Raw genomic sequence first — 18,669 nt, forward strand, 5'->3', positions numbered from 1 at the left:
CAGAACATCCAAACCTGATCTAGACAAATTCCCAAACCTAAAGGTAAAAGATCAGCTTCAGCCAGAATAAAAATGATAGCATTCAAGTCTCCAGATGTGAACTTCCCTCCCGTTTGTTGTTTAGGTTTAAAAATAATCTCTCTGTGGAAAATCACTGTTGTGGCAGCCCTTGTCAATTTTGTCTTGAAGACTTCAATCAATCTCAAAGACTGCATTGACTTTATGCTGGACTCAAAACGGGGCTGAGCTTGACCACAGACCTCATAGTCATGAATAGTTTGGTACTTGCAGAAATTCTGACTTGCAAGTGTGTGTGTGTGTGTTCATGTATATGCAGACAACTTCCTCCTCTCCTGACACAATACAGGCTTGAGTTTATGAAAAAATATATAGCACTAACTCTAAACGGTGTATCCTTTTGTCAGTATTTACCTTAGTGTTTTTCAAATCTATCGAATCTCAAACTCACTGAGACTGGAGTCACTTTTTTTGTTGGCAATATATCACAAGTATCCTAGAATGCAGCAAGACTAGAGCAAAGATGGGAAAGTTCTGATGTCTCATGTCAAAAAGCTGACCTCAGACCCCGTATCTTACAAAATCTGGTAAACTTTCAGCTGTGCAGTACTACCCTCTCTGGAAGCAGCAGCTGCGGGAGTCCTGGCTCCACTGCAATCAATGGGAGTCTTGTTTCTGATTCCTTGGGACCAGGATAAACAATGAATCTGTGTGTGTAAATCTTTGCAGGCCTGTATCCTAGAAAACTTATATGGAAGGATGTACTACTATACATAAGCCATAAATTTAAATCAATGTACTAGTATTACAAATATCTGCTTTCCTTGAAGGAAGGTTAAGTTTAAAAGAAAAGTCTGTTCTGCTGCCATAAAGTCCTGAATATCCTGTAAAGCTTCCTAGTGTAAAAAAGCACTTATAATTCTATGAATACAGTCAGTGTGGTGTATCTCTTTCCCCTAGAAAAGAGATAAGAGAGTTCAGTCTAGACATCAGATATTTATGAAAAATATATATAAAAAAAAGAACTTCCAGCACAGCCATGAGAGATAGCCTACTGAAGGTATGCAGAAAACTTTACTTGACATTCATTTAATTCTTAAAACTCTGCCTATATAGACTTTAGCCTATGATGTGACTTGTTGACCCACCTTCAAGATTTTGCAGTGACATCTGTGCCTGCCCAGCTTTGAGATGAACAAGCTCAAATTCCAAAGCTTCTGAAAATACAAATTGTCCAAAGAAAAATTAGGCTGACATTTGAATTAGTTCTTATTACAAGAAAAGTTGTGTAGTTTAGTACAAGTTCTTCTTCTTTTAGAGTTCCTCTTTTTCATTTCTATTTGAATCAAAACTGGCATTTGTACAGTACTGTGAAATAATGTATCGGTAAGATAGAGGGCAACATAGTCTGGGATGCAATATATATAGATCTTATGTTAAATAGGATTAACATGTAGCAGAATGGATGGGGAATGAGGGGGTGATGTATTAGACATAGTAGGACTGCTGGTGTAAGTGAACTCGAGGGAATATAGGGTAAATAAAAACATCAGAATTGTTCCCAGAAACTGTTTAATCAAAAACTATTAGTATCATGAAAGTGACCACATTTTAAAAATAATATGTGGTTCCAGGAGACTACAGTTTTTGTTTTCAGATAAAGTAATAAACCCAAGGTCATTACACAGATGAGCTGTGGCTTGACAGCTGACATAGTGTAATGTTAGACCTCCCTCAAGAATCATAACTAGTTTAATGACAATATGGCTAATAGCAGAGTGATAGCATCTTGCATTACTGCATATGTGCCTTGTGTAACTGACTTTGTACACTTGATTTTACTGAAGTACCAAACAACTTCAGTACTTGTGGAATACCCCTCATTACTTCCAGGCAGTAAGTGAATAACTGAATGGAAGTGGTCTTCAACAATTAAAGTACAAAAGGTGCTATAAGCTATATTTTAACATTTAATATGTTTTTTAAGACAAAGCAAAGTTTTTATTTAAGTGTAAGGTAGATGGCTTCTCACCATAAGAGTAAGTGCCTTATGACCATTCCAAGGAATAAGAGTTGGGGTACTTTAAAATGCACCTCAAAAAAAAAAAAAAAAAAACACTTATGAATATTTGCATTAAAATAACTCATGTTCCAGAGTCTGGTGGTCCTACAATACAGTTTGCTGGTAAAAAAAACTCATAAGAAAGCAATAAAATAGTTCCATCTCCCCTCCCTGAAAGACCCAAAGAGTGGCAGCACAATATATAATGATAACAGATACTTGACTCAAGAGACAAGCATACTAGAATATCCTGTCTGGGTCCTGCTGGGATTAGCGCTTGAATTTCTGCTGTCTCTGACTGAGGCTGGTTTTAGTGTGTTTCTGACAAAAACTAACAGCTACACCACGTAAAAGCCATCCTTGTGATATGGCCAGTTTTAAGTTCCTCGACTCAGTGCATGGGTGTAGCATGGCTAATAACGTTTTCACCCAGCTCCAGACACTGCCACATCTGAGCACTTGACAGTCTTCAATGTAGTGAAATTTCACAATGTAGTGAAATTTCACAGCACCCCATTAAGGCAGAGTAAATGCTATCTTTGCTATATGAAAAATGAGGAAGTGAGGCGAAATGAAATGAAGTGGCTACCTATGATGTGGAAGCCCAACCAGTTCCTCCAAAGCAAACATTTTCTGATGCTGATGTGGCTCGTCACTGTTACCACACGTGCATGTTTCATCTGCACTGAGGACAAGTCATGAACACAAAAGCTACCAGGCAGGCAACTCTGTTTCTCAGCTGCATGGAGCTCTGTTAAAAACCCTTGCACACATAGGGTGCTTCTGTGCCCAGGGTGGGAACAATTACAGACCCAAAACCTCCAGTATGTACAATTATATTCCATCAGCTAACAGTCTACCTGGCAATGACCTAGCAACCATCATGAGGAAAGCATCTGCTGCCCCACAAGTGTGCATCGTTGGTGTTGGAAGCTGTTAGGTACAGATGCAAGTTCTTTCTGTTTTATAGGCCAGGCTGTTTTGCGGAGTGTGTTTATACAGAGCCAAAGAAAGATTACCTGTCATTGCTTTATGGCTGTCTTTGTGCTGATGCACTGATACAGGATAGGAGGGAAACGCCATGTCATTACATAGTAGAAGCATGACTGTTCCCTTCAGAGAGGCATCTTTTACTGCTTCCTTGTACAAGCAGCATTCTGACAATGTTTTTGGAGGGCACAAAAACCACAAGTAAACAAATGCTATGTCTTCCTTTCTCTTTTTCTCTTCCTTTTTCAATTTTCTACAACATTCTCATAACACAGTTTCAACTAAGGCACAGTTTTCCAGTGAGGATTACCCAAGTCACTGATTGCAGCAGGAGCACCCTGACAGAGGTGGGCAGGGCAATCAATATACCTCAAACCATATTAGTCTGAGATGTCATTTTACTCAGCAGCAAATGTAAAGTAATATTCCATTTTATCAGGGTAAAATCTACCTTTTCATTTTATAACCAAAATAAAATAAATTACAAGCCAGGAGCCATTTGGCAAACACTGAACCATTAAAAAGGAAAAGGTGAGCAGCCCCCCAGGTGAAGACAGAGGGAGACTATTTGATTATATCCCTCTAGTCTCCCTGCATTGCTTCTCAGATCCCCCACAGCTGAAGGCACCAAGACAGAAGGGAAAGGCAGAAATGTTAAAATGATATCTTCCAATGCTCATTCTCCAAATGTTTATTTAGAGAATTAATACGTCTCCAAATGTTTATTTAGAGAATGAATATACTTCCCATTATAATTCTAAGCAGTTAGACACCCAGCAGTGACTCTTGTAGAAACCCCAAAATTAGAGACCTAGGTGAGAATCAGGGAACAAGGATTCATAATCCCATTCCACTTAGGTTGCACTGAACAAGCCTCTGCTTGTGTCTTTGTCTGTTTATTTTCATTACATATATACAAAGCCTTAGGCCAAGAACTGTCTCTCAACTGTATTTGCATTATGCAGGAAATATCTCTGCTCATAAAGTCAAGTAGTTTTGAAAGCGCAGGCTTCAGGGTAGCACTGAAAAATTCATATGGCCATCCCTGTTTTCCAAACAAAAAAATGTTCTATTTGAATTCAACTATCCACTTCTTTCTGCTAAACATTGGGAAGCAAATTCAGCTCTGATACAAACACGTGAACATCTCACTGACTTCAATTGCCATTCAGCTTAGCTACGTCAAAGCTGAATTAGGCCTTGGGTCTCAAACTGTCTTGTCTGCTCTTGCCATCTGTCTTTCTTTGCTAACCTAATTCCTTATTAAATGGGGTGTCTGCAGTGAATGTAAACCTATTCTGCTGATCCTTTCACTGCAACAAACACTGCTAGAGGCTAAAATTCCTGAAAGTTATGACTATTTTGACTGCCTCCTCTTCTGGATATTACATGAAGTTCTTTTAAGGTGGCCTGAAATTCAGACTGTGAATGTTTAAATTTCTGAGCATTCGATCCCTTTGCAGTTATATGTTAGATAATCAAAATTACTAACCCATTTAGCAAATCAAAACTTCTAACAGTACATGGATTCATTGCCCATCCTCCTTAGAGGTTTCTGAACTGGTAGTTGTAAACATTGTAGTTCGCATACCATGTAGATGACAATAGTGTTATACAAAAAAAAAAAAAAAAAAAAAAAAAAGGAAAAAGAAAAAAAAAAAAAGGAAAAGAAAACCAGACAGATAAATGATAAATGTCTCCATGTTAACAAACCAATTGACAACAGATCCAGAAAACATAGTAAAGGGACAAGGCAGAGATGTGTCCGATGACATCACTGATGTAGTGATCACTGATTGTGGATGCCGGAGGAAGTACAGGGGAAGGGCTGAAGATACAGGCTGGGTGCAAGTATTCTCCCTGCATGAAGTTCCTTACTGCTACTGTGAAAGACAATTGCTCTGGTCCAGTGGGGCAATTTTGTGTGCTTAGAAACTGTCTTTTACTGAACTAGAAGACACTGCTGTTCTTAGAAGCAGAATGGAAGATCCAAACAACCTCCCTGCACAGTTAAAATAAATTAAGCATGACAGTTATTTTTATCTGTTACTCTGTGCAGGTTGTGAAGAGAATATTTGAATATCTTGAATAAAGGAAGAAGCAGCTATGAACTTAATTTAAATTCAGACTGAACTAGTCATACATTGAGAGCTGCTGAGGATCAAGTCATTTGGTTGTCATTTAAATACAAAAAATAAACAAAAAAACAAAACAAACAACAACAACAACCAAACCAAAACAAAAAAACTCCCCCCCAACAAACAAACAAAAATAACACAACAAAACCCAACCACTAAAAAAACACCTCTCATCTATTCATTATGTCTCCACAATTTCATGTTCCAGGAAAGACTTGACATGAAAGCACAGTGGTTCTTTCAAAAAGAGGCTTTCTGATACATTTCTAATTTCTAGAAATTTCACAAGAAACTTAGCTTGCTAGGTATCAACAGGAAAGGCTTAAACATACAGACTGACATTTGGGGGCTTACTCTTAAACCTTTCAAAATTTCTTGATCATTATTTGCTTTCAGAGCTGGAATCTCTCTACAGGGCAGACTGCCTCTTTAAAATGTTATAGTTTAAAATCTCATAAAGTAAGTACTAACTCTAGCACAGAAGGAATGAGTATTTGAGGTACAGGTAATATGAAAGTTAATTGAAGCCCTGATAAGATTTTATGCTTTCTTCATGCTCTGTTATGGTATTGTGGTCTTATTCTCAAGATGAGAGCTGTGAAAAACATATATTGATACCCTGGTACAGGCTCTACACTGCTTTTTTCTCAAGAGGGTAGCTAATTCTCTTAGGAAGACACTTTACTGAATCAACACTCATGCTAAAGAGCAGTGGAGGGAACTGAACAAATAGGAGAGATAAAGGGAGATGCATGTACACTATAAAAACTACATTTTAAAAGGAGTTCAGTTTTGTTTATCAGAGCTTTAGCACACCCCTAGCTAGGGTCAGGACTCAAGCTCTGCAAAAACTCCCCAGTCACATATACTGTCCATGCATCAGCTTCCACTTTGGTGTAGCTTGCACAGATGGACTGCCTCAGCAGGCAGGGAAACCTATCACACCATGGAGGTGCCTTGCACGTGAGATCTGCCCCAGCAGGTAATGAGGATGTTGTAAGCTAAAATCATGAGGCCCCAGAAACTTGAATGCAAGCATAGCTACCAAAGGCGAAGCATCAGCTTTAGCTGTTCTTTGATGCACCGTGCAATGCAAATGCTTAAAGACATTCGTTGCTTCAGGAATGTTTTTAATTTCAAATTTAGACAACACACATCATGGGACAGATACACAGCTGAGACAGAACAAGTAGAACTGAGCTGATAATTTCCAGAAGTCTGCAGAAGTCAACCAGCATTTTCTTATTGACTTTGGATTGTGCTGTAGCTGTTTGTTCTACCCTTGAAGAGCCATGTTTAGCATACCACAGACACAAGAGTCAGAGGTTTTGCATTGCATCAGCAGGACATGTTTTAAGGAGCACTCGTGACTTTGAAGAACTGAGAGAGGACAAGGCCAGGATCTCATCCACTTGGGAATACATGGCTGGCCTGTGCTCATTTAGAAAACAGAGAGAGAAAGCACCTCTTTAATCTCCCATCATGTTTATTAATGTGGATGTTTGGTTGGGCTCCCAGGCAGAATCCAGGCTTTATGTTTCAGGATGACATCTGTACATGAGTCCTCAAACTGGGGGGCAGCCTGGAAAGTTATATCCAGTTAGCACATCTCTGTGCAGCAGGACTCAAAAAGTACTCATGACATGTAGCTTGTTATACTTCTCATAATGCCCTAAGTATTGGCTGGAAGGTGATGGATGTGTAATCATTTGACATTGCACATTAACTTGTGATCTTTCCTTAAATATTAGACCTTTTAGGTGCAAAATATAGCCCAATATCATGACACCAAAATTGTAATTCAGGAATACAAAAAAATTTCTTCCACTATTAGAGAGCCAAACAATCCTTTATTGAACTCTTTCAAGCATATGTCTTGGATAAGAAACATCACTGGAGTTTTGACCAGCAAGTCATGCCTCTTCTGTGGCTGGGAAATAAAACATTTCACTACCTATTTTAATTCTGGTGACATTATATGTGAATAACTGAGGAGGGTATACTGTATCTGGATGTTATGTTTGCCTGTCAGTTTGCTTTTTTTGGGAAAACAAATAGTACTTTGAAAGCAAACACTATAATTTTTCCTAATTATATGTCATTTTCTAAGATTGCCAACCTTATCCGCAGAGGCCAGGGGCTGATGCATCTTCTCTAATTGAGCAGTAGCTTACTCTATAAGTACTCCCTCTGAAATGGCAGAAACTGATTACCATGCAGCACAGCTAAGTTTAGGTGAAGACAGGTGTCTTCATCCTTAAACATCTGGATCTTATTTATGATGTCCTTTTCTTAAAAGTCAGATTATGTTAACCTTACATCAAGTAGTTACTTTAATTTTACTATACAGGTACTAACTCTGTTTCAGTGCTCTGGATCTCTTCTTGCAGATAATAGATCTACTCTCAAGTTCAGGTGATCTGGCTGGAGAGGGTCACTCCCCTGGATTGCATGGCTTTCCAGCAGTGTCATGGCTCATGCCATGATAACACCAGCTCACCTGCATCTTTCAACTCTCATGCACCTGTCTAGGGAAGAGCAAGATTTGACTCCGCTGTTGCAGAATTTATAGGATAGCACTCACATGCATGTCTAGTACAAATGCAGGGTTGAGGTAGGTTCTTTCATATGTGGCACGTTACGCTTTTCCACAACAGAAAACAGTGACAAGGCATTAATTAATACCATCTTCTGTCAAGCAAAACTGGCAGTTTGAGCTTTGCGATAAAGTGTTGATACAAATTTTCCTGATAGATAAATTGAACATTTCTTCAAAGCAACTGACAAAACAATCTTAACTCAAAAGTATGCAAAACTATAGGTCAAATATTAGGCCAGTCCAGACAGTTTGGGGCAGGTCTGCTTCACTGCAATTTGGCCCTTAACAACTACTATCTAATCAGGCAGATGAGTCCACTCTCAGTCTACTCAACAGCCCTTCTGTTGTCTTGTCAAGGACTGAAATACCTCTTCAAGGTCTTATGTTTGTTTTATTTGTTTAACTCCTGGGTTAACTGTGAAAATCTGGCAATATGCCTTTTTTAGCAGTGTGGAAGGCAGCTTCTCAGAATAAACTATACCTATTTATTTCTAAATCCAGCAGGTGGATGTGTGCAGTTCAGTAATTTCTACTGCACCTTCCGTGACCCAGCCATTTTTGTCAGACCTCCAAATGCAAACCAGATCCAAAATGTCACCCCTGAAGAAGACCATGAGGTGTGAGAGGAAAATTGACAGTGATAGGTCCTCTTATATGCGCTCTACTACCTGCAGCTAAATGTCAGCAGAGTATGATTGTCCCTTTTCCTCTGCCATAATGCAACCTGACGTATATAAGGATTTACACTTTTGAGCCAGACTAGTTGCTCACTATAGGGAAAAACAGAAAACCGTAATTAGAAGAGTCATCTACAGACATAGTTTGCTGAAAAATGGAGATTGCTTTCCTCTCAACCCCACCAGGTGCACTGCAAAGGCATGGTCATTTACTTAAGTGGTAATATCCACTAATGGGGAATGTCCTGCCTGCTGCTAAAAGTCACAGAAGGGAAAATTAGGTTTAACTGGATACATACCACTATTGACTGCTGGAGATGCATCCATAGCATCTTCCAGATATGCATGTAGCACTCCCAACTGTTAGTACATGCAGCTGCAGGTCTAACTCCAGGTAACAAAAGGAGTCATAAAATTATGCATTATCTGCTTCAGTGTGGGCAAGATTAGCATGATGAAGACAGGAGATAAACTGTCTCACTTTGCAGTTAAGAAAATTGGGCACAGCTCTTGCAGTCCTCCCTGTTGGTTCTGCTGAGAGGACTGGGAGCTCATCTTCATGGTATTTACACAAATGCATTTCGTGGGGGCAAGAAATCCTCTGGGCAGATGCAGTAAGATGAGCACCACAAGCTATTCATCTCCCCCACTGCAATACAGACATGCACTTTCAGAACTGTTTGGGTAACTGGTGTTTTTTCTTTCCCCCAATAGAGAATGGTTATCGGTAACAGAAAGATTTTCTGCTACCTTCTGCTTTCTTTCTGCGGTTGAGCTTAAGATGTCCCGATTAAAAAGAATTTGCATGAGTCACTTGTGCTTCCCTTCTTTATATCACTCACAGAGTTCTCTGTTATTTTTAAACACTTGTGCACGGCAATGAATTCATTGTTTGGCTGCACTGCTGCCACATACAGGAACTAACTCTAGGCAAAGCTAGGAGGTTGTCTGCTCTTTCAGTGCTGGAACATCACACTTCTTACCTGGGATTTCCAAATAAGAGAATGCACTCCAAGGCAAATTGTTACAAGAGAAACAAAATTCACAGTTTTTCCCTTCCTCATCTTGCCAATTTGTGTCAGAGTTTTAGCTTATTTCCTGCAGACCTTTTTTTCCTCCAAAAACTTCAGTGTTTCTCTCACAATTTCATCATAAACTGTTCACTGTGAACAAGATTGCTGAGATTGGAAGCAATTTTCTAAGCAACATTGTAATCTTATTTTCTTAGAATAGCTTTAACCTTAGGGCTCATCTATACTTAAGGTTTCATTGCAAAATAGATGTACATTATGGTTCTGAGGGCTTTTTGCTTGCTTCATAGCAGAAATGGTGAACTTAATAGCACACTTGCAGCCATTTTATGCTACTTCAAATAACTATTGAAAGAGTCTGTGAGCAAATGCATGCACAGTCTGAAACAACATTAGTTTATCACTGCTAGTCACCAAGAACAATGCTGGTAGGTAGAAATACCACACTAAAACAAATAAGGGACAAAGTTTGAGACTGGTGTTGCATGACCTTGTGGTGAATGACTGAAGATATAGCTGTTCTCCCAAGTTGCCATCACTTCCCACACAACTGAAGCACACAAAAGCCATGTCAGAGTATTGCTAGCCTGGGCTGGTTCAGATCACTCCTGAAAGCCTGCCTGAGGTGAAGACAGCTAATCCATCTCAGTGATGGAGATCTGCAATGGCTTTAACTATGTCACCTGCAACCACCAATGCAAGTCTGCTTAGGTATTTCCCAAAATGGTGCCAGACTACACCTGCAACTAAAACATGCATCTGAATTTTGGAGACTGAGCTTTCAACACCTATTCTTAGTACAAATGCAGCACAATGCTTCTGGCATGGTCACAATCCAACCAGTACGCTCTGAGAAATGACACCAGCCAATGCTCCTTTTTAATGGGGTATAAAGTAGGTGTGACTTCCCTCCTACTAGCCCTAAGTAGGGACATCTTTGCCTTATTTGTATTTAAGTTCAAAATACATCACTGTGTGAAAGCTGAAAAAAAAAAAAAAATCGTTTGGAAGAGAAAAGCAGATTGGCAAAAGAGAATTGTGCCATTAGCTCTATCAACTGTGCATCCACCCCAGTGAATAACACTGCTATCAGATGCAGAAAAAACAGACTAAATGAGATAGCACTCTTAAGACAATTGCTATCAGTGAGATACTCATATCAGGAGAAGTGGCACCTACGGCACTCTTCGTGATAATTTTTCTAAGACTGAAGATTCTATGGAAACTGAAACTAAAACATTATCTTAGCTCTTAGAGGTGGGCCCTCAAAGCATAGTTAAAAGGATATGAAAGTTTTCTTGCTATTGTTTCAAAATATAGCAAGGATGCAGTGCCTAAACGCACCTTATATTAAAGAAAAATAAGTGAAAAAAAAAAAAAAAGATGAATTAGTGGCTTTCTTCACCACTTGAGTTATGTCTTTGTCTTCATGATGATATGTGACCTCTCCCAATCTGAACTCCATGAAGCCACTAAGCCATTTAGTGGTTCAACAAATAAATATGTCAGCACTTTTGCTGAATGGCCTTTTTTCCTAGACTGTGTCTCTTTTTTTCTCTCCCCCTCCTTCTTTGAGTATTTTATTTTTCTGAATGACCTTTTATTATTCACAGGAATAACTGGTAACAAACTTTGCTTTGTGGTTTAACATGGCATCTGTCTGCTGGCTCAGCTGGGCACTGCCAAGATAGCAACATGAAGACATAGTTTGGCTTTCATTTTTAATGACAAGTCATATGTAGGTGAAAGAAAGCAGGCTGAGAAACTCAGAAAAACAGAAGGACTCCCCAGGGTTCAAGTGATGTGACTATAGTTGCTCTAATAAATTGCCTCCTTGGCCTGTTCAAGACCAAATGGGCCCATTTAGTGATGAACCAGGATTTATGTGGTTGGAGCTGGCCTGTTTCCTTCCAGTGTGAACAGGGCAGGAAGCACTCTGGTGAGCAACAGACTGGCCAATAGATCTGAGATGGCAGCACCCTCCAGCAGGCAGAGAGGACCAAACTGGGAGCAGTAACAAGTCCTTTTGGTACACGAGTGCAATCTACCTTGGCTCTGAAAAGGACTATAAGTGCTCCCACAAACAACCTGTCTCAGCGGAAGAGGATAATAAATCTTAAAGTGCTCCAGCTGCCATGCAAGTGAACATTTGACTATGCCCTAACCTCATAGCAGGTATAAATGGCTACTGTGTGCAAAATGAGGAAGGCTTGATTTAGTATGATTTGATCCCTGCAGGAGTTTTCCTAGTGAATACTCATAAGTGCTTTATCTACCTTTTCCTCTGATGAGACAAGTCTTTGCTCTAAAAGTGTTCCCTGATTCAGGTCCTCCTATGCTACAACCTGCCCCTTTACTGTACGAGCTTCTTGTGCAAGAGGATGTAGGCTGTCAGGTTTCAGATGGATATAGCCTACCCTAGTGTTAATGGTTGTATGGTACAGGGCTTGGAATTGTTTCCTACCAGCTTAACAACAGAGCAATGGGGTTTATATGCTGAAAACACAGAGCACTCTGTTTCTAAAACAGTAAGCAAAATTAAGACCCTAAGTCTGTGGTTTCTGGGTATTTTTTGCATTTATGCAGGATTTTCTAAAGGACTTGTGGGCCCCTGTAGAAAGTTCACATACTTTGGTAGCTAAATTGCGCCTTACAGCTTCCTTTCTTTGTCCAGATCCCATACAAGTAGAGCAGAAACCCAAAAGGGCTGACAGACTGAGATGGATGGAGCAAGCACTCTTGAGATGAGTTTACTGCCCCAGGTCACAGCTAACCAATGCAGAGGTGCTTCCCCCACAGTCACAGTGCTGACCACGAGGAACTCTGACTTAGGAATGAACTACTAAAGTTTCCCCTTGTTTGTTAAGAGCAATGAGTGGGTGTGCACAGCAGTATTCCAGATTCCTCATCAGTACATCTATTTTTGATCCACAGTCTGCACTTTTCCTGCCAACTACATCACCAGGAACTGGACATCTGCCTCTTACACTTAAATTTCATCCTTTCTATCTTGACTACATTCGTTCCTTTCTCTCCTGGCTAATGCAGGTGAGCTGAGAGCCCAAATTCCTTCTTATTATCTGCACCTTGATTTCTTTCCCAAGTCTGCAAGGATATGTCTCTGAAGGAAAGAGACTGTTAGTTCAGCTTCATTCCTGTTGTGTTGTCCATTCCTCTTTATTGTTAAACTCCTGTCATCCATCAAACCCTATTCACAGTTGAAATCAACAGCAAATAAAAGAAAACAAATAAGTCAGCACAGTGCTACACAGAAGTGGAGCTAGCATGCACAGAGATGGATGAAAAGCCACTGAGCCCCAATAGTGCTGATGGAGCTGCCCTACAGCTGTTCTGGTTGAGTTACTTCTTCGCGGCTATACAGCTGATGATAGATGTAAAACTTCAGCTGTGCTAATGGCAGCATGAACTTGTACTATGTGCAGCCTTTACAACATGCCCATAGATGTGAACGTGCTTGGGATTTTTTTTTTTAATCCAAGGGTGACTATAAAGTTGTCAGGTCCTTCATACAGATCAAGTCAGAGGTTCATGCTGTGGCGGATATGGTCTGTCACAAAATACAGAGTGTGGAGATGAAATCTACTTAGGCTTATGGTATTTATAAATTTGTGGGATTTGGGGGGAACCTATCCTTTTCTTACATGTGTTAATTTCTAGGCCTGGGACTTCCATGACTTTTTTTCTCGTTAAGTCTATGTATTACCACTGTAATTTTCTGCTCTTAATCTTTCATGTGTTGTCACATCGGTGGAGAATATTACTTACAGGCAGACCACTTAAGTCAGTATCAATGCCTGCCAATGGCCATGCAGAATGCTAGCTGTGGCACAGGTGTGAAATTAGGCAACTAACATCTCCATTTAGCATCCTAGTCACCACACTGCTCTTTCTTGGTGGGCTGCATATACATCAGCACTTTGGCAGAGAGCAGTAGTATGTGAACTCACACCTTTTTACTTAACCACACCTGCAACTACTTCACATGTGGAGTGATTCACACTATGTGATGATACTGCTGAATTGCAGGCAAGAGTCCTTTTGAGGAAACCAAACCAGAGACTGTTCTGCACTCACATGAAATACTTTTCAAACCCTAGTGGAAACACAAATACTCAAATCAAGTATCCCTTCTTCTGACACTGTGGTAACATTCAGTCCAGGGAATCAGACTAAATCTAGTCTGACATTAAATCCTGGAAATAGTTACAATATAGATCTAGAGATGTCAGCACCAACTGCTCCCATCCTCTGATCCACTCCTACTGCACAGCTACTTGCTAATGCAAACAGAGGCGTTCACACAGGGACAACATGCTGAAGGCTTCACAGTTCCAAAGATGTAAGTGCTGAAAAGTCCTCTGAGTTCTCCCCAAGACAGGACGAGCTTATCCCAGGGATGGTGTGAGCACAGGCACACCTTAAGCACACCAACTCAGGCAAGCACAGAGCAACCAGTGTCTGGGGGGCTCTTTGGGGGTGGCAAGGACGGACCTGGCAGCCGGAGCCATCCCACCACCCCATCAGGGACTAGGGCAGCCCCAGCCCCCAGACTGGGCACCACCCTTGGAACAGGGATGACTGCTGCAGGGGTAGAAGTTGAATACATGCCTCCTGAGCCATGGTGCTGTGTCAACCTACTAAGCACTCGCTGCATTTTCTCCCAGCAGTGGCTGCATCTCCACAGCATGCAGAGCTGTTTCCAGCTGGCAAAGATATTTTCCAGTCAATGTTTTTGTACCCTTTCTGCTTTCTTTAACAACGCTGATGAGATACCAGGCTGGTGACAGGGTGTGGCTGGTAGGAATGGATCTAAGCAAAGCAAAGCAACCTCTCAGCCATGCTTATTCTCCCATGGGCAATAAAATGTCTTTGGTTTTGTAGGTGCAGGAGGATCAGATATGCTGCTGAGAGACCCGCTGGGACCATCCTCCTGTGAAAGTCACAAAGCTGAGGAGGGTGCAGAGGTAAGTCTCCTCCCACCACATCCTTGTGCAAAACACAGGGATCCATGCTGCACTCAAACCTGATGCTTGAAGACACCCCATGCTCAGTGGGATGGGGCACATTTTCAGCTGTGAGGAGGTTGTCATGGTGGGAGTAGTTCACACAGCAGACCTCATTGGTATAAATTGGATTTGCTTGACTAACACAGGGTCTCCCGCTAAATGTTTGAAAGCCCGGTGCAATGGTTGGGATTAGGTGGACCTTCAACAGATGTGCATCTCTTGGGAGGTCTCATTAAATAATCCTGGCACCTCACTGCAAGATAGTGTTAAACCAGTGCTCAGTCCTTCCTCACCATTAGTCAACCCACTGCACTTCTTCCCTTGCACCTTCCCTTCTTCTCAGGCCTCTTTGCCATGACTGCTACCCCACCTCCTTTCATCTACTGGAAACCCATGCATGAGTAGCTCATCAGCATGACAAGGGCAAGCAACTGAGAACCCTTCATTGCCCTCACCTGATAGTCTGGTGCAATTGGGTGGTGTGTGGAAACATGCCATTTTGCTGGAAAAGGTATGATGGGGATATTCCATTTTCTTTCTCATTTCGGCGTGATTGCATGCAGCCATGTGTTTTTAACAGCAGCAAATTAATCCATTCGTAAATGGTGGGATTGGAAAGGGAGTGGATGGGCAAGTGAATTCCTGCAGGGCCAAGATTTTCATCTTCAGGCCTGCTGACACTGCTGAGAATGAAGCACGTATGTCTAAAGACAAAACCAACCACGTTAAAAACTAGAAGGCCTCCCCAAAATTTTTTTAACATAAATTGGTTTTTTAAAAAAAGATACAACTTTATATATAGCCCATATTACTGCCTAAATTTACTTTAATCTTTTACATTTATTTAAATTAAAGTAAAACAGAAATCAAGGCTGTTAAACTGGTTCCAATGAAACTGATGAAGCAGATTTCCAACTTCTGCTATAAAAGCAGAGGTATTTTTTCTTAAATTACAGTTAGTTACACTTAGCCCAATAACTAACACTTTTGTTTAGAAAAGCATTTAAAGATAAACATGCAGCAAGTTCGTATCTTCTTCTGGTCTATGAGTCAAAACTGGGCTGAGAACCTCAGATCAACTAGCTTTAAGATCTTAAAGGTCATGGTGAATAATCAGCTAAAATCAGCACCTGCAGAGATTTTTTTAAATTAGGAAAATGTGAATGCAAAACATGTTTTGAAAGCCTTTTCTTAGATTTTTCTTATAATATTTACTAGTTTAATTTACCATTAAAAAAAAAAACATTAATGGTTTTCTCAAAATCCAGGTTCCCCACAGTTTTTTATTAAGTGCTAATAAAATCCAAAAGGGGCTGGACCATTCTGATTTAAAAAACAAAAACAAAACAGATTTGATAATAAACAACAAATATGAATCTGATTGAATGTGGCTAACAATTTAGAATGTACAGTATAGCACAGAATTTCATACTCTTGGCTATCAAAAACAACAATCAAGTTTAAGGTTAAACATACATAAAGCAGTAAATCAACATGTCCTCAGGGCTATCAGTCAGTGAGAATCCACCTTTCTTTAGGCAAATAATTTACAACACAAACAATAAAAGTAAGGTTCAAATGGATAATGCAAAACTGTCAAAATGAAACTTTCATCTTATGGTTAAATCAGATATTTAAATCATTCTGACTGCAGCTGCAGCATGGACTTGTACAGTTCCCAGACATTTTGCACTGGTTGCTATCAGTGCTCTGCTCAGCGTAGTATCGCTTTGTGGCAGCTCATATATCTCAAGCAGGACCTGTAGGACTGCTGGGAAAGCTCTGAGCTGGAGTTTAATCAGTCCATAACTTTCTCTGTCTTAAGTTAAGGGAGAGGGCAAAAAGCATTCAGTTACTGCAGAATGTGATTTGTTTTAATAACACAGTACTTCCAATGCTTGGGAGTGTAACACCACACAGAACAAAATCTGACTTAGCATTGTTTTCTCCCTGGCTTTAAGAAAGAGGTCTCAGTTTTTTAATAATGACCCTCGGCTGAAGGAGGAGGAACTTTGTCAGAGGGAGGATGACTCAGTGCTGCCTCTGATGCAGCATGAGCAGAATCAGCAAAATGCTAGCACAGGAAAGTCAATAAAGTCCATGAGAGTATCCTTAGCAGCATGGAGGAAAATTAATTTATTCATATCAAATGATGAAGTGCTGAAATTGTCCTTAATAACTTGCTAACTATTTGTGGAAGGGAGAAGCCTGGTGTTTGAGGCAAAGACTATATGGAGCAGCTGAATATAAACTCCTCTGAGCTTGCATTTGCTGAGAGAGACAAACCCAAAACAATTGTCCCTTCTGTTGCTAAAAGTCTAATGGGCAACATTACTTTCATACAAGAAAACCATCAATTTTAGATTAACTCTGAAAAGAAGCTATGCAGACCTAGTTGCAACAGTTTTTTGATGATACCAAGAGAAAGTAGAATCTCAATTAACAGAAATCACAAAACAGAAATTCACAGATCTCTGTTATTTTCAACAGCCTACTTAGTCCAAGTAGAGAACTGGGCCATCACAAAGTTCCCTTCAACTTTAACAAACTTTTAACAAGAAACAATAAGCTACTCCTAGGTCCAGACTGTGCTCTTAACTGTATGGTTCAAGTCAATGGTAATTGCATAGGTTTCAATAGAGCATAGAAAACTCTTACATCTAATAGGTAATGACATTCACAACCAGTGAAGACAGGATATAGATCAGTAAATAAATGTTACACTTGATCCTAGTCATGAGGGAAAGTAATACTATCCCTTACAAGAAAGGAAAAATATGGTCCTCCCAAAGAGCCACTCCATGTACTGTGCTCAGAGCTAGCCAAGCTAGACCTATTGTTGAACAAGACAAAGTTTATGAATGATCGTGGAGTTTTTTATGTTTCTTCCTTCTTTTCTAAATAGCAAAATGCTGCCTCTTCATTGTGTTTTGAACACATCCTGTTATGCCTGAAGCTCTTTTTGGAGAGCAGGTTCAGAATACCATGTACTCTATTACTGAGCCTTTCTTGCAGCTTCTGCTCAAAAAGGAGAATGTGCATGTGTGTGGGAGTAGCATAAACTGCAGCTGGTTTTCTTTATTTTTCCATCATAACTGCTGACTGGTAACAAGGAAGAATACTTACGTATACACCATTTGGCTTCTCCGCAACACTGCTGTACAAAATGTTAGGCGATTATCTTAGTGAACAACTCCTAATTTCAACAAAGCTTGTATGACCATAAAAGGATCAGCAGTAGGCTGAAATAATTTGTCTTGCAGTAAAAAGGATGCTTCTATTTTGCTGGAAAATTTTATCAGAGATACAGAACTTCAATTTGCTCTTTCATTGGTTTTATGAAAGATTGTATCACCAAAGAACCTAAGCAAGTCCAGGAATCTCTGGAAAAATTAATTAATTTCACTAGGAAGCTGTTTAAAAAAAAAAAAATCCAAACAGATCCAGGATGCAATCCCTTCGTCTGATCCTCCCTCTCACCCTGCTGCCATAAATGTATGGTGGCTGAAATCTTTACAGATAACTCAAAAACACAGAATCATAGAATGGTTTGGGTTGGAAGGGACCTTAAAAATTATCCAATTCTAACCCCCCTGCCCCGGGCAGGGCCCCCTTCCCCCAGCCCAGGGTGCTCCCAGCCCCGTCCAACCTGGCCTTGAACCCTTCCAGGGAGGGGGCAGCCACAGCTTCTCCGGGCACCCTCTGACAGTGCCTCACCACCCTCACAGGGAAGAATTTCTTCTTTATATATAATCTAAATCTACCCTCTTTCAGTTTAAAACCATTGCCCCTTGTCCTACCCCTACATACCCTAATAGACTCCCTCCCCATCTTTCCTGGAAGGCTGCTATAAGGTCTCCCCAGAGCCTTCTCCTCTCCAGGCTGACCCCTCCCAACTCTCTCAGCCCGGCCCCCCAGGGGAGCTGTTCCAGCTCCCCCAGCATCTTCGTGGCCTCCTCTGGCCCCGCTCGAGCAGCTCCGTGTCCTTCTGATCCTGGGGGCTCCAGAGCTGGACACAGCACAGCCAGGGGGTCTCACCAGAGTGGAGTAGAGGGGGAGAATCCCCTCCCTTGACCTGCTGGTCACTCTTGATGCAGCTCAGGACACGGGTGGCTTTCTAGGCTGCA

General features: G+C 40.7%; 1 protein-coding gene across 4 annotated transcripts in view; it reads left to right on the plus strand.

Annotated features, from left to right (window-relative positions):
* Positions 1-18,669, plus strand: part of PALM2AKAP2 (PALM2 and AKAP2 fusion) — a 227,536-nt gene that overhangs the window by 97,185 nt on the left and 111,682 nt on the right. For all 4 annotated transcript variants that reach the window (XM_032981577.2, XM_042788051.1, XM_042788050.1 and 1 more), the window contains one exon: positions 14,418-14,500. In XM_032981577.2, coding sequence (XP_032837468.1) covers positions 14,418-14,500 — 83 coding nt within the window. The remainder of the gene's footprint in view (positions 1-14,417; positions 14,501-18,669) is intronic.

The sequence above is a fragment of the Tyto alba genome, unplaced genomic scaffold (genome assembly GCF_018691265.1).
Source record: "Tyto alba isolate M040663 unplaced genomic scaffold, T.alba_DEE_v4.0 Super-Scaffold_13, whole genome shotgun sequence".
Taxonomy (NCBI): domain Eukaryota; kingdom Metazoa; phylum Chordata; class Aves; order Strigiformes; family Tytonidae; genus Tyto; species Tyto alba.